The 14,970-nt window shown below is 44.3% G+C and overlaps 1 protein-coding gene across 1 annotated transcript in view; it reads right to left on the bottom strand.

The window, feature by feature from the left end:
• Positions 1 to 14,970, bottom strand: part of STAG2 (STAG2 cohesin complex component) — a 181,364-nt gene that overhangs the window by 95,260 nt on the left and 71,134 nt on the right. Inside the window, exons 3-5 of the mRNA XM_074962528.1 lie at positions 11,695 to 11,773; positions 4,100 to 4,261; positions 2,890 to 2,986 (exon numbers count right to left, since the gene is read on the bottom strand). Of these exons, the coding sequence (XP_074818629.1) occupies positions 2,890 to 2,986; positions 4,100 to 4,261; positions 11,695 to 11,773 (338 nt within the window). The remainder of the gene's footprint in view (positions 1 to 2,889; positions 2,987 to 4,099; positions 4,262 to 11,694; positions 11,774 to 14,970) is intronic.

Below are 14,970 nucleotides of genomic sequence, written 5' to 3' on the forward strand. Positions count from 1 at the left end.
TAACCTTACAGTATCCAATAGAATATCCAATATCTAAATAGAATCATATAATGATTCCACACTTACTGGTACCATAAAAAGTTTAAGAAGTTTTCAGCTACAGACAACAAAGTCATTACATATATTGAAATGACTATTTCCCTTAAACATTAACAGGCAGATATTAAAAAGTGATACAAGGGCATAAAACAGACCTCTTGGTTCCTATTTCAACTGTACTCACTGCTTTATGACATAGATCATGCTAAAAAATAAAGGACTCTGGAACTTTGGTGCCAATATCAAAAAGATGCACTACTGAATTAAGTCCTGCTCTTGGAGGTATAGGGAGCTCTGGATCAGTGGTTCTCAGCCAAGCGTCCTTGGCCCCCTGGGGGACTGTGAGCCATTTTGGGGGGGGGGGGGTGTCCCAGTGGCTGAATCCTCGAACCCCAGCACCTCCCCACCAGGACTGAATCCTGAAGCGTTCCCCCCACCCCCAACAGGGCTAAAGCCCTGAGCAGCAGGGCTGAAACTGGGAACCATGGTGCTGAACCACAGAGCTCTGAGTCCCTCATAGGACTAAAGCAGAGACTCAGCGCTCCCTGCGGGATTAAAGACAGGAGTCCAGAGTTTTGGTGCTCTCCTGGGGTTCAAGCCCAGGTGTCCCTGTGGAGCTACAGCCAGGAGCTGCACAGCTGAAGCCCAGAGCCACAAGCTCTGGTGCTCCCGCAGGGCTAAAGCCCTGAGCCTGGCACCCCCCGTGGGGCTCAACTGGGAGCAGAGCTGCAGGACTGAAGCCCCGACCCAGTGTCCCCCACGGGGCTGAAGCCCTATCCTCAGTCCTTAAGTCCTGAAACCCAGAGCACCCCATGAGACTAAAGCCCTGAGCCCATGGGCAAAGTTGAAGGGTACTGGGGGCATCATGTCGCCCCACCCAAACTGCAGCACCTTATTTAGACCATGGCAGTCCTAGGGGCAGCTCCATACCCTCTCACCTCCTTCTCTCCCCCAGCCTCGCCCCTGAAGCCCCACCCCCTGGTTAGGTCAGAGGCCAGAAGCTGGAATCAGGCAGTGCAGGGCAGCTGCTGCTGGTGCTATGGAATCGGCAACCGCGGTACTCCATCTCCTGCTGCTGTTGCCCAGGATTGCTGCTGCTCCCAGTCACTTTTGACTGCAGCCAGTAAGAGCCACCCGGCTAGGTGTGTGGGGGGGACCCTGCTCCGGAGCCAGCTGAACTCTCAGGGAACAGCAACTGTGGCGGGGAGCCCCCAGGCACACAGCCCCCCAGCTACCCGTCCCTGCACCCTGAGCTACCCCTCTGTCCGCACACAGCCCCTAGCTACCTCTGACCCTACACCATTAGCTACCCTCTGCCTGCACGCAGCCCTTAGCTACTCCTCTTCTTGCACCCTGAGCTACCCCCTGCCTTCACACAGCCCCTAGCTACCTCCCTGCTGCACCTAGTCCCTAGCTACCTCTGTACCTGCACCCTGAGCTACCCCCTGCCAGCACACAGCCCTAAGCTACCTCCTACCCGTACACAGCCCTTAGCTACCCCCCGCCTGCACCCAGAGCTACTCCCTTGCTGCACCCTGAGCTACCCCCTACCCATGCACAGCCCCTAGTTATCCCTGAACCCTGAGCTGCTCTCCTCCCTGCACCCTGAGCGGTTTTCAAACTTTTGAGCTGAGTCCCCGCTTTGAGTTATCATTTTTGGTTGCACCCCTCCCCCACAACCCAGACAGGCTGGGTGGCCTCCTGAGGTGAGTCGGGGGATGGAGATGGTGCTCTCTTCCCGGGCCCCACCATGCAAAACTGGCCTGAGCCCTGCCGGACCCAACCCTGCAATAGAAGTCAAACTACGCCTATGCCCAAGGCCAACCCACCCCACCCTCCCTAGAGTTTTTAAGAGCATGTGGGGTGGGAGGTCTCAGAAAAAAAAGGTTGAGAACTTCTGCTCTAGGGGGGCACTGGAGGTAATGTGCATGTTAAAGGGATGAGGAAATGCCTGATGAAGATCACTTTATACCCCACCTATCTAGAGTATTACCCCACTGACTCTGGCATGAGCCATCTAGTCTCTTCTTCTGAAAAGGGAGACGTTAAGAGAAAAATGGAGATGAAGGAGCGAGATTGATGGGAGGGGAAGTACAAGGCTCAAAAAACCCCACAGAAATAACATAAGAGCCTCTCTAGGCCACCCATCTCAAGACTACTCAATAAAGATCTTACTTTCTTTGATCTGAAAGAAAAAGCTGTATTAGACTTCAAACTTAAAATGTTTGCAACAGATAAAACTATTTAGTAATGTCCAACTCAAATCCAATTTCTAAAATGGAACAAATTAAGAGGCATAGCATGACAATCAGTGCCAACAAAACTGCTGAAAGTCTTTAAATGTTCAACTATAGTGAAATTCATCAAGGGGCAAAAAAAAAAAAAAGAAAATCACATTCTTTCCAATGTGGGTTGGCTAAAGTCTTGTTTGAACTTAAAAGTTTCACCTGCGTTACTATTTTGGTCAAAAAAGTTATCCCCCCAACTAAAATAGTTACATAGGTAAAACCCCTAGTGTGGATGAAGTTATTATGCTATAAAATGAATTATATCAGTGTAGTTATTCCCTTTTCGTACAGAATAGCTATATTGATATAAAGTACTTTTATACTGGCATACCTGCACCCAGTCTAGGAGGATTCTACAGTTTTAACTATACCAGTATAATTAATGCAGTACAACTGCCGAGTATAGACTAGCCCTAAGAGTGAGAAGGCACTCACTACACTATCAGCATAATAGCAAAGACTACTGAAGAGAGATTTGGCAGGCAATGATCTAAAACAAAGTGGATTTAGGATAGCTAGGGAAGTATTTTAACTTAACATGCTTCCAAAATATACATCTTACCTTTGCAGCCTGAACACTGAATAAAGAAGTTGATGAGGTCAAGAAGCGCTATATCTCTGTCATGTTTGTATGACTCTATCCAGTCATCCACTACAGACTGGGTCATGGGGGGAAGAGATAGAGAGAAAAAAACAAAAACTCTTTATTAGTTTTTAACAAATTGATGAGAAAGTGAATTGTATTTCTCAACTCTTCACAGGAACACACAAATGGAGATTTTCTTCTCCCATTAGCAAAATGGGAGCCTTGAAATTTACTGATTGATACCAAGTAAAAGTTTTGAATCACCCTTTACTATTACAATACTTTCCTTCAAGAAATGGATGTCTGCTTTACTCTGTAAATTTATACAAGCACAAAACTGACCATTAAGTATCTGCAACTGACCAAAAAGCATATAAATATTGTGCTTCCTCCAGCTGACAGAATTTAGTGCAAAGGCCCTGCAATCCTATTAGTAAGGGGAGGTAGAGAAGTGCCTGATCAAAAAAATTATTAATGAGCCTCAAATTTCCTGGCGAGAATCCAGCTCCTGCTCATGTGATACAGATCTGCAATAGATAACTTCTGTTGCACTAATTTGTGGCAGAAATTGACAGACCTTTAGTGATAGCAACTTTACTCAATATCAGGAATTTTATTCTTGCCCATTTTAAGAAGAAATCCCATGTTACCCTTAGTTATTAAATCGTCACAAAATCCTTCCTGTTAAATGTTTGCTAAAAAGCTAAAGTAGGGAGGATTAAAGCTAAACACTGGTCACCCCCACATACTTTATATTGCAGCTTTATTGTTATTATGTGCCATTGATAACTACAAACATGATCTATATCTGACTATTTAGTCATTCAAGCTACTTAAAGGGATAAGTTAAAAATCATATGTAAACAAATGAAAACATCCTATATTTGAGAAATTATATTGTTAAAAGTCTTTCCATTTTATGTCAGTATTTACACATTAGTTTTCATTTCTCAATTAAAACGAATTCAATAGGTCAGTTTCACATTTAGGTTCTTAGTGATGCAAAACTTGGGTTTCAAACACTGTAGGGGAATATTTGTTTCAAGAGCTTGCCTTTAAAATTTGTTTAAAAATTGGGGAAAAACCTGTAATGGGTTTAATTTTTATAAATACTTGTTTTTACTAAATTTTCAGCCAAATTTAAAGTTGAGCATCCCTTTAAGCCCTAAAGAGACTCAGATCTTACCTGCATAGCACTCTTGCCCATTTTAACAACCTCAAATAGCATCATGTTTTCCACACCATTCTGTTGGTGATGTCCATTCATCCGGTTTGGACCAGCAGGTTTCCCTCCTCCGTTTGCACCTTTCCCCTTTTCTCCTGGGCCTTTTTTCCCTTTTTTACAGGTCTGCAATCAAATCAAAAGCAACTTTCAAATCACTACAAATGTAAGAACATAAGAACGGTCAGATGGGTCAGACCAGTATCCTGTCTTTTGACAGTGGCCAATGCCAGGTGCTTCAGAGGGAATGAACAGAACAGTTAATCATCAAGTCATCCATCCCCAATCACCCATTCCCAGCTTCTGGCAAATAGAGACAAGGAACACCATCTCTGCCCATCCTGGCTAACGGGCACTGATGGACCTATCCTCCAGGAACTTATCTAGTTCTTTTCTGAACCCTGTTATAATCTTGGCTTTCACAACATTCTCTGACAAAGAGTTCCACAGGTTGACTATGTGTTGTGTGAATAAAAACTTCCTTTTGTTTTAAACCTGCTGCCTATTAACTTCATTTGGTGACCCCTAGTTTTTATGTTATGCAAAAGCAGTAAATAACACTTCCTTATTTACTTTCTCCACACCATTCGTGATTTTATAGACCTTGATCATATCCCCCCTTAGTAGTCTCTTTTCCAAGCTGAAAAGTCTCACTCTTTTTAATCTCTCCTCATATGGAAGCTGTTCCATACCCCTAAATCATTTTTGTTGCCCTTTTCTGTACCTTCTCTAATTCCAACAGATCTTTTTTTTGAGATGGGTGGACTAGATCTGCACACAGTATTCAAGATGTGGCTGTACCATGGATTTAGAGAGAGAAAATAAGCTATTTTCTCTCTATTATCTATCCCTTTCCTAATGATTCCCAACATTAGCAGCTTTTTTGACTGCTGCTTCACAGTGAATAGATGTTTTCAGAGAACTATCCACAATGACCCCAAGATCTCTTTCTTGAGTGGTAACAGTTAATTTAGACCCCGTCACAGAATATGTATAGTTGGTGTTATGTTTTCCAACATTCATTACTTTGCATTTATCTACACTGAATTTCATCCACCATTTTGTTTCCCTGTCACCCACTTTTATGAGATCCCTTTGTAAGTCCAAAGGGGACTGCGAAGAATTAACTATCTTGAGTAGCTTTGTAATCAAAGTTATCAAAATTTTAACTAGAATTACTATCAATACAATTACAACAATATTCAGGGTTTGTGCATCTAAAAAAGAAAGTTACTCACCTTGTACAATAATGATGGTTCTTCAACATTGTGTCCCTATGGGTGCTCCACTCTAGGTGATTCCCGAGAAGTACTCACCACTGGAGGCCAGGACTTTGGAGTCGAGTCTGATATAGAGGTTAGTACTGCGGCACTGAATTTGGCATCTGCAGACGAATCCCCCAGGATGGCATAGTTTTCTGCAAAGGTATGTGCAGATGTCCAGGCAGCTCCTTTGTAGATTTCGGATACAAAGATACTCTTGGAGAAGGCAATGGATAAGGAGACCAACCTCGAAGAATGCGTGCGTAATGCAGATAAGGGTGCTATATTATGCAACTGGTAACAGAGTCTAATACAGCTGGAAACCCACTTACAGAGTCTCTGAGCTGAGATGGCTGCAGATAGGTCAAAAGGTATAGCGGAGAGGAAAAGTCTTGGAGATTTCCTGAAAGTTCCTGTCCTGTTCAAATAGAAGGCCAAAGCTCTTCTCATGTCGAGCGTATAGAGGATGACTTCCCTATTCTCCTCATGAGGTTTGGGATAAAAAATTGGAAGCTGAATAAGCTTCCTACTGTGTAATGGCATCTCTTGTACTTCCTCAGAGCAAGATGTCTCTTTGTGCTGGAACCATGAAGGAGCCAGGCTTTGAGTTGTAGAATCCACAGACTGGGATGAAGAGTGCATGTCTCGTTCTGCGACAAGATGTAAGCAGTGATTGGGAGATTCATCAGTGAACATGCCAGCTGTGACAGGTGAGGGTACCACATCTGCCTGGGCCAGGTGGGAGCAATCAGTATGAAGTTTGCTTTCTCACTGATTTTCAACAAGACCTTCAGTAATAGAGGGAATGGGGGAAAGGTGTAAAGAAGGCCCTTGTCCCAAGGGAGGAGGAGAGTGTCTCCCACGAAGTGTCATCTGATCCTGGCCCTGGAGCAGTACTGTGGATGTTTCTTGTTCTGGTAAGTAGCAAACAGGTTTATTACTGGTGTCGCCCATTGTCGAATATGTCATGGAGTATCACCGACTATCTCCCACTCTGGGCCGTGTGGGAATCTGCGGCTGAGACTGTCGTGTTCTGTATTCCTAGTAGGCAGGTGGCTGATATTAGGACATTATGGGAGATACATTAGTTCCATAGTTTTATTGCCTCTACACGCAGGGAATGAGACCTGTCACCTCCATGTCTGTTTATGTAATACATGCGGGCCTTGTTGTCTGTCATGACCCTTGCGTGTGTGTCTTTGATCAGCGGAAGGAAGTGAACGCACGCATTCCTGACCACTCTGAGTTCTAGCAGGTTGGTGTAGAGGCATGTCTCTCCTGGAGACCATTTGCCCTGTATTGTATGACCATTGAGATGCGCACCCCATCCTATGAGGGATACATCAGTGGCCAGGAGTAGAGAAGGGGAAGTGTGAGCAAACGGGATTCCTGTACTGAGGTTTACCGGGTCCTTCCGCCAGTCCAACGATTGTTGGATCCTGGTGTGCATCAACAGAAGTTTGCTTATGTTGTCTCTGTTCTGCCTGTGAACTGAACCATACTTGGTAGCACCTCATGCATAATTTCGCATGAGCAATAACTGATGTGCCCACAGACATGCGTCCCAGAAGCTGGAAGCAATGTCTGGCCGAAATTTGTGGGCTAGATTGTACTGTGTCTATCAACACGGATAGACTGAAAAATCTGTAATGTAAGAGGAATGCCTTCACCTGAATGGAGTTGAGGTCAGCTCCTATGAACTCAAGCCTCTGTACCCATGTTCAGGTAGATTTTTGTTCATTGATCTGTAGGCCCAGATTCAGAAGCAGGCTCCATGTGGCCGGAGTGACTCGTTGGGCCTCTGTGAAGGACCATGCCCTGAGAAGGAAATTGTCCAGGTAAGGATAAATCATGATGCCTTGAGAGCGTAAGTGGGCTGCCACTACAGAAAGGGCCTTGGAGAATACCTTGGGGGCCAATGAGAGTCCAAAAGGCAGTACTGTGTACTGGTAGTGGTCCTGGCTCAGCATGAATCTGAGGTAATGCCTGTGACTTGGTATGACAGAAATGTGGAAATATGAGTCTTGAAGGTCAAGGGCGGAGAATCAATCTCCTTCCTCTAATGCTGGAATGATCATAGATAGGGTGACCATCTTGAATTTCTGCGCTCTGATGTGCTCTGAGGTCCAGTATGATACTTTGGTATCAGGAAGTAGCAAGAGCAGAAGCCTTTGCCTCATATATACAGGCACAGGTTCTATAGCTCCTATGCTGAGCAGATGGTTTACCTCCTGACATAGTAGACTCGTGTGAGAAGGTTCCCTGAAAAGGGACAGGGAAGGGCATGGGAGAGGGGAAGTGGGGAAAGAGGAGGAGAAATGGATGTCCCTACAGATCAAAGGGTTGCCCACAAATCCTTCCACATGTGAAGAGACGAGTTGGTCTTTTTGGAAAATAACTTCATCCTCCTCAAAAGGAAGGTCCTCCACTGTGGTTGGGACCTCTTTAGGGAAGCCGGACAAATGCAGCCACGAAGTCCATCTCATAACAAAACAATGGCCATGGAAATTGAAAGCAGCGCCATGTTGGCCACATCTAATGCAGACTGGAGGGATGTTTTAGCCACCAGCTGGACCTCAATTGTGGACTTGAATTGGTCTTTATGGAAGTCCAGAAGCTGTTCAATAAAGGAACTGAGTTTCATATCATTCTAGTAGTCCTATTCTGGCAGCAAAGCCTGATAATTTGTTACACAGAACTGGAGGGCAGCTGATGAATATGCCTTTTTGCCAAACAGGTCCAGACACTTCCCAATCAGACATACAGGGTGGATTTAAACTGGGTCTGGCAGCCCCTAGAATTAACCGCATCCACAATGACGGAATTAGGAGGCAAGTGGGAAAAGGGAAATTATGTGTCCTTCGCTGGCATGTCATACTTTTTGTCCATCTGTTTGCATGTTGGCAGGAGGGACACAGGGGTCTGCCATGACTTTGGCAGGGTCCAGGCATGCCATTAACTGCGAGGGACATTCTGGCAGAAGTGGAAGAGTGTAAAATGTCTACCAATTTGTGGTGAGGCTCAGTCACTTCCTGCAAATGTATTTGCAGAGCTTCTGCCACCCTCTGAGCTAGGTCCTGGAATAATTTAAAATCATCAGCCACAGATAACGGAGAGGGCATCACCGCCTCATCTGGTGAGGACGATGAGAAATTAACTTGAGGAGTGTCTTCCTCCTCTGACCCCTCCAACTTCCTCCCTCGACTGCTCGGGGGATTCCAAAGCTTTTGAAGTTGCAGCTGAAGAAGGGTGACTCCCTGCCTGTTTGTATGCCACACTAGGGGCCTGGAAGGACTGCTGCCTCTGAGCCTGCCAATGGTCCCAGTAAGGACACTGAGAATAGGGAGCCAGTGGCTGGTACTATGGTTGGCCAAACCATGGAGTCTGATATCCCTGGTGCCCATAGCGAAATCGGGCCCCACATAGTGGGTAAAACGATAGTGGGAACCCAAGTCCTCTTGCTTACTTCCCGACTCAGACGATCAGAAAGGCAGTGCATGGCAGAGAGATGTCAGCGAGTCAAATACTCTGTGAGAACTCAGTGCCAGGGCCCAGTACTAAGTAGGGGCGAACCCAGTGCGTCGGACACCAAGAGATCCACTGCACTCCGGAAATCCTGCAGTGCGGATGGGGTCGGTACCAGTGGTTGTCAGTGCCAAAAGGCTTGTACCAATACAGTCAGAGATGTGGACCTGGCCATGCAGTCCATTGTCATCATGCACATCAGGGTCAGTACCTGTGCCAATGTCTGTGCCAACATAGCCTTTCCCATTGCAGATCTCCCGTACCTTTTGATGCCCCTGTTGTACTGGTACTTCTTTGCCCGTGCCAATCAGGTCTTTGAGCAGACCGACTTGCTCTGTCTGCTTGGTACCACACATGCCCAGAGTACCGGCTTCAGGCAGCTTTAGCACAGTCAGTACTGATGGAGGCAGAGATTGTTTCTGGCTCAACTGGGTCTCACTATGGGGACTCACAGACCTTTCCTTAGTGGTCTTGAGTGAGTGCCTCATCTTCTTGGGATCACCTGCCCTCAAAGTAGAAGACTGCAGTGAGTTCTCCCCGGGACTCCAGAGGTTGAATGGCAGATTCCATGAAAGACTCTCGGTCTTTCCTGGACCTGGGTTTTAGTTGTTGGCACCAACCACACTTTTGTGAGTTATGCTTTCTCCCAGGCAGTGAATGCACCACAAGTCTCCGTCAGTCACTGGAAGAGATTCCTTGCAACTGAGGCACTTTTTGAAGGCTGCAGAGCCAGGCATACCCTTGTCCAGGGCCCTCTCCCCCACTGGGGCTGGCCGGAAGCAAATGCTTTCTTCTTGCTTTTTTTTTTTTCTCTCTTTCTTTCCTTGGCACAGACAACAAAAAACAAATGAAGTAACAAAATTAAAGGCTTCAATGGAAAACAAAATTTACAAAACGAAAGGGAGCTAACTATCTGTGAACGGACAGCTCTTAGCTTTCCCTCTTGCCGGGTCGGTTGAGAAGGAACTGAGGAGGCAATGCCCATGGATGCTGGCTAGCTTCATGGCAGGCAAGGAGCAGTGCATACACGGGCAGGACAGACTGCTACCAAAGTTCTCTGATCGGCAGCAGAGACGTGCAGACACACCTACAGTGGAGTACCCACAGGGACATTACTCAAAGAACCACCTATGGATTTCCAAAACCCTTATTTGTGAATTATTTTTAGTTGAAAATGAAGTTTAACCTGGAAATCATTATATAGCCACACATTTAAAAAAAGGATTGGTAAATAATTTCATGTAGTGAGAACACTATCAAAGTATTTTCCATTTTTTATGTAAAAAAATCCTTTACTATCTGTTTTATGGTATGACTAAAACAGCTACTGCAACCTTCTTATAACACACTCCAAACAAGACAGCCTGCATCTCAAGGAATTCAGAGGTGAAGGGATTAATGTATATAATTGTGTTGAAAAGCAGTTCGGTGAGGAACATGACCGGAGTCTGGTGGTGCAGGAAGCTCCATGCTCCTCAGTGTTTGCTAAAATGCAAATTGTTCTGTTTCCTGCAATCTTCCTCCCTTCCCCCCTTAATCTGATGGGCCCGTGTACTGCTTATATGTAAATTAAGGTAAACTCACATTCCTTTCAGAGTAGCAGCCGTGCTAGTCTGTATTCGCAAAAAGAAAAGGAGTACTAGTGGCACCTTAGAGACTAACCAATTTATTTGAGCATAAGCTTTCGTGATAAGCATCCGATGAAGTGAGCTGTAGCTCACGAAAGCTTATGCTCAAATAAATTGGTTAGTCTCTAAGGTGCCACTAGTACTCCTTTTCTTTTCACATTCCTTTGTCTCAGGCAGACGATGCTTACGCATGGCTTGCGAAACACATTTTAAGAATGGTTCCAGAGTAGCAGCCGTGTTAGCACATATTAACAACATTTGGTACTCACCCTGTAAATACATTAGGCAAGAATATTCATGATCAGTGAGTTATTCATTCTTCAATTATATCTTTACATGCAACCTTTTAGATACAGATGATGACAACAGTGCTGAGTATGGCAGGCCTGACAAGAGCTGCTGACACAGACTGGGCCTCTGTGTCACACTGAAGCTCTCCCACTGACAGGACTTGTCCGAAGACGAGGCAGCTTGAGCATCAATGAGTGATGCCAACAGTATTGGAGAGGGTGTGTGAGTGTGTGTGCATGAGATTACACCCCACTGGTTGACAAAATCAGCGAGTGGCTGGCTTTCCCTCTTATGCAGAGCAAATGGTTTGAGGACCTCCCTCATTAGGACCAGATCTGACAGTATCTGAGCTTCGGGAACTACACAGATAGTAATGTCCTCCGGCCTGGTGCCTCTAGTCCCGGACGTGAGGAAGCAGGTTGGGCTTCTTTCCCTTGGTGGTGCCAGTGGTGTTGGTCTTGCCAGAGTCTTTGGCACCTGCAGTTCTGTCTCATGCTATGGGAATACCATCAGTGTGGGTCGGTCAGTGTCACTATTTATGCCCTTCGTTTGGAGCCTGAGAAGATAAAGGGGCACAGGGCGCATACCAACAGAGACAGCTAGCAAACATCTTCCAGTCTCCGATCTGGAGCACATGCACACCCAGAGTTCGTACACACAGGATCATCACTCATAAAAGAAACAACAGATATGTAACATGTTAAGAACTTTTTTAAAAGAAATTTTAGGTATTTCTAGTTCAATTTTTTCCCCACAATGGTACAGCCACCTAACCAGCATTAAAACAATTCTTGCACTTCTCAGTCTGCACACAATTTCAAGTGTTTCAATATCCCCGATAAACTGAACATACTTTTCCTTTGCCTTGTTTTTGATTTTTTCCTTCAATATCTTCAAAGTCTGTATCAGAAGAAAAGTGTGTTTCAGACTCCCTGTAATGACAAACAAATATTTACATACTACATCAGAAACCTTACTGTCAAAATAATTGTAGCAATATTATCTACATCTTCAATAAGATTATGTCAACTCAGTATGAACAAATATTTAAATCTAGGCCTTTCATTTTAAATCCATTTTGTCCTAACAACTAATTAACATGCTAGAGAACCATAAATAAAAGGTTCCTTCTGCTGACAATGCAGGAAGGTGTCTTCTGTGAAATCAAATGGTTATGGAATTTTCTTTCCTTTTTTAAAAACTTACAGAAATCCAACTATTGAACCTTGAAGCTGGTTGAAAAATTTTGAATTTTCAACAAACATTCACAAAAAATATTCTGGCTTTTTCAACCAGCTGTGTTAGACAATAGATAAAGAGATAGTAAGAATCCTGATTTAACATCTTTATGCACACCACTTAGTTATCTTTACCTAGTTAAACATACTTGAAGTAGCTTTGTATTTTATCAAAACCCAAATTTTGTAAAATTTAAATTGGACAGCCAAGAACAACAACATTCTGTGTTTAATTTTAATGAAAATGTTGACACGCTGTTTGCTCAAAATATGTTTACGTGTTTTAAAAGTCTTGCATACACTGAGACTATATCAGGCTGCACGGGTGAACCACCCTGAGTTCCTTCTCCACCCACCACCAAGTCTCAGAAGAAAACTCATAAGGAAGGTAGTGGAACACATCTTGAAAAATTACAGTTATTGCACAGAGTGAGTAACCTCTCTCCCACTCTTTGAGTAATGTCCCTATAAGCATTCCACTTCACATGACTCCCAAGCAGTATCCCTCATAAGGAGACATGAGCTTTGAAATCAAGTCCAGAACTGAAGAAAGAATTACCGTATCAGATCTAGAGGCACTGACTAGGGATAGCATCTAAAGAAGGTGTGTACCAAATACCATGTAGCAGCTCTGCAGATCTCAGATACTGGGACACTATTAAGTAGAGCTATAGATGTAGACTCTGACCTCACAGAGTGAGCCAGCACACACGGAGGTGGTGGAATGCTGGTTGCAATGTAACAAGCAAATTATACAGGAGAAATCCAATTTGGATTTCTTTGGGTAGAAATAGCAGAACCTTTAGATCGGTTTTCAAATGAAAAAAAAACCCCAGTACTAAATCATTTTGATAGGTTTCAGAGTGGTAGCCGTGTTACCCTGTATCAGCAAAAACAACAAGGAATACTTTTGGCACCTTAGAGACTAACAAATTTATTTGGGCATAAGCTTTCGTGGGCTAGAACCCACTTCATCAGATGCATGGAGTGGAAAATACAGGAGCAGGTATAAATACATGAAAAGATGGGAGTTGCCTTACCAAGTGTGAGGTCAGTCTAACAAGACAATTCAATTAACAGTAGGATACCAAGGGAGGAAAAATAACTTTTGTAGCGGTAATGAGAGTGGCCCCTTTCAAACAGTTGACAAAAAGGTGTGAGTAACAGTAGGGGAAAATTAGTATGGGGGACATGAGGTTTAGGTTTTGTAATGACCCAACCACTCCCAATCTTTATTCAGGCCTAATATGATGGTGTCCAGTTTGCAAATTAATTCCAGTTCTGCAGTTTCATTTTGGAAATTTCATAGACTATCTAGTGAGAAAGCTAATGCCTTCCTGACATCTAGAGTCAGTCCCGAGAAAAGCAGTCCCGAGATTGGAATTACAAGGCTTTGGAAAGAAAATTGTTAGGTAAACGATCTGATTCAGATGAAATTCAGAAGACACTTGAGAAAAGAAATGGGGATGTGACGAAGGAAACCTTATCCTTGTAGAATACTGGGAATGGAGGATCTGCCATTAAGGCCCCCATTACTCCTACTCTGCAGACTGATGTAATAGCCACGAAGAAGGCTGTCTCCATAGACAAATTCAGTAAGGAGCAGGTTGCCATTGGTTCTAAAGGAGGTTTTGTGAGCTTTAAGAAATAAATTATGGCCCCAACCTGGGGACTTTTACCTGTGGGAAAGGATTTCCCAGACTGTTCATGAAGAGTATGGTTGTAGGATGAACAAACCGGGAAAACCCTTCAATTGTGGTATGAAAAGTTGTTAAGGTGGCCAAATGAACCTTGAGAACACTGACAGTCTTCTTTTCTTTAGTTGCAGCAGGTAATCCAGAACAAGCAGAAGTGAGGCAAATTCAGCAACAATTTTCTGGCATTCACACCAGTGACTAAATATTCTCTACTGTTGAAGGTAGATTTTTTCCTACTATTCAGTAATATCTGTTGTACCTCTGCAGTACAGGTCAACTTTAATCCCGTGAACTTTCACACCCCCTAGTGGTTTCTTGGGGTGACCATCGACCCTGTACCACGGGAGCACTGAGGTGTGCCCTCTATCCTAACAGAGATGCATCCATGGTTATAGTTACCATGGCGTCGACTGAAGGAAGGAATCTCCTGTGCCTACATTGTGATGAACCTTCCACTTATCTAGGGTGTGCTTCACCTATTGAGGAACTGACACTTGTTTATCCAGGCTGTGTCTGTTTGGCAGGTATACTGACCTGAGACAGCCCCAGAAACTGCAGAGGTGTAATCTCGCATGCTCTGTCATGAAAGTGCAAGCCTACAAGTGACCTAGAAGTTGATGACAGTTTCTGACTGAAGTCTGAGAGCTCCCTTGAATAGTTGTGACAAGCATCATGAACCTGTTCACAGAAAGGAAGGTCCTTGATGACAAGGGTCCAGGGATGCCCCTATAAATTGTATGTTCTATATGGAAGTCAGTGTGGATTTTCCCCATATTCAATTGAAGACCCAAGTCCAAGAACTGAGGAAGTGCCCTCTGCATGAGTCTTACTCTTACTGTGACTGATCCTCAAGCAGACAGTCATCAAGGTACAGGTATACTATGATTGCCTGACGATGGAGGTAGTCTGTCACTACTGACTTTAAGGTTAGAAGGAACCATTGTGATCTAATCTGACCTCCTGCACATTGCAGGCCACAGAACTTCACCAACTTCTGAAAAAGACCCCTAACCTCTGAATGAGTTACTGAAGCCCTCAAATCAGAGAATTCACCATTTACATTAGTTTAAACTTGCAAGTTATCCGTGACCTATGCTGCAGAGGAAGATGAAAAACCCCCAGGGTCTCAGCCAATCTGACCCAGGGGAAAATTCCTTCCTGACTGCAAATATGGTGATCAGTTAGACCCTGAGA

This window comes from Natator depressus, chromosome 9, assembly GCF_965152275.1.
Source record: "Natator depressus isolate rNatDep1 chromosome 9, rNatDep2.hap1, whole genome shotgun sequence".
Lineage (NCBI taxonomy): Eukaryota > Metazoa > Chordata > Testudines > Cheloniidae > Natator > Natator depressus.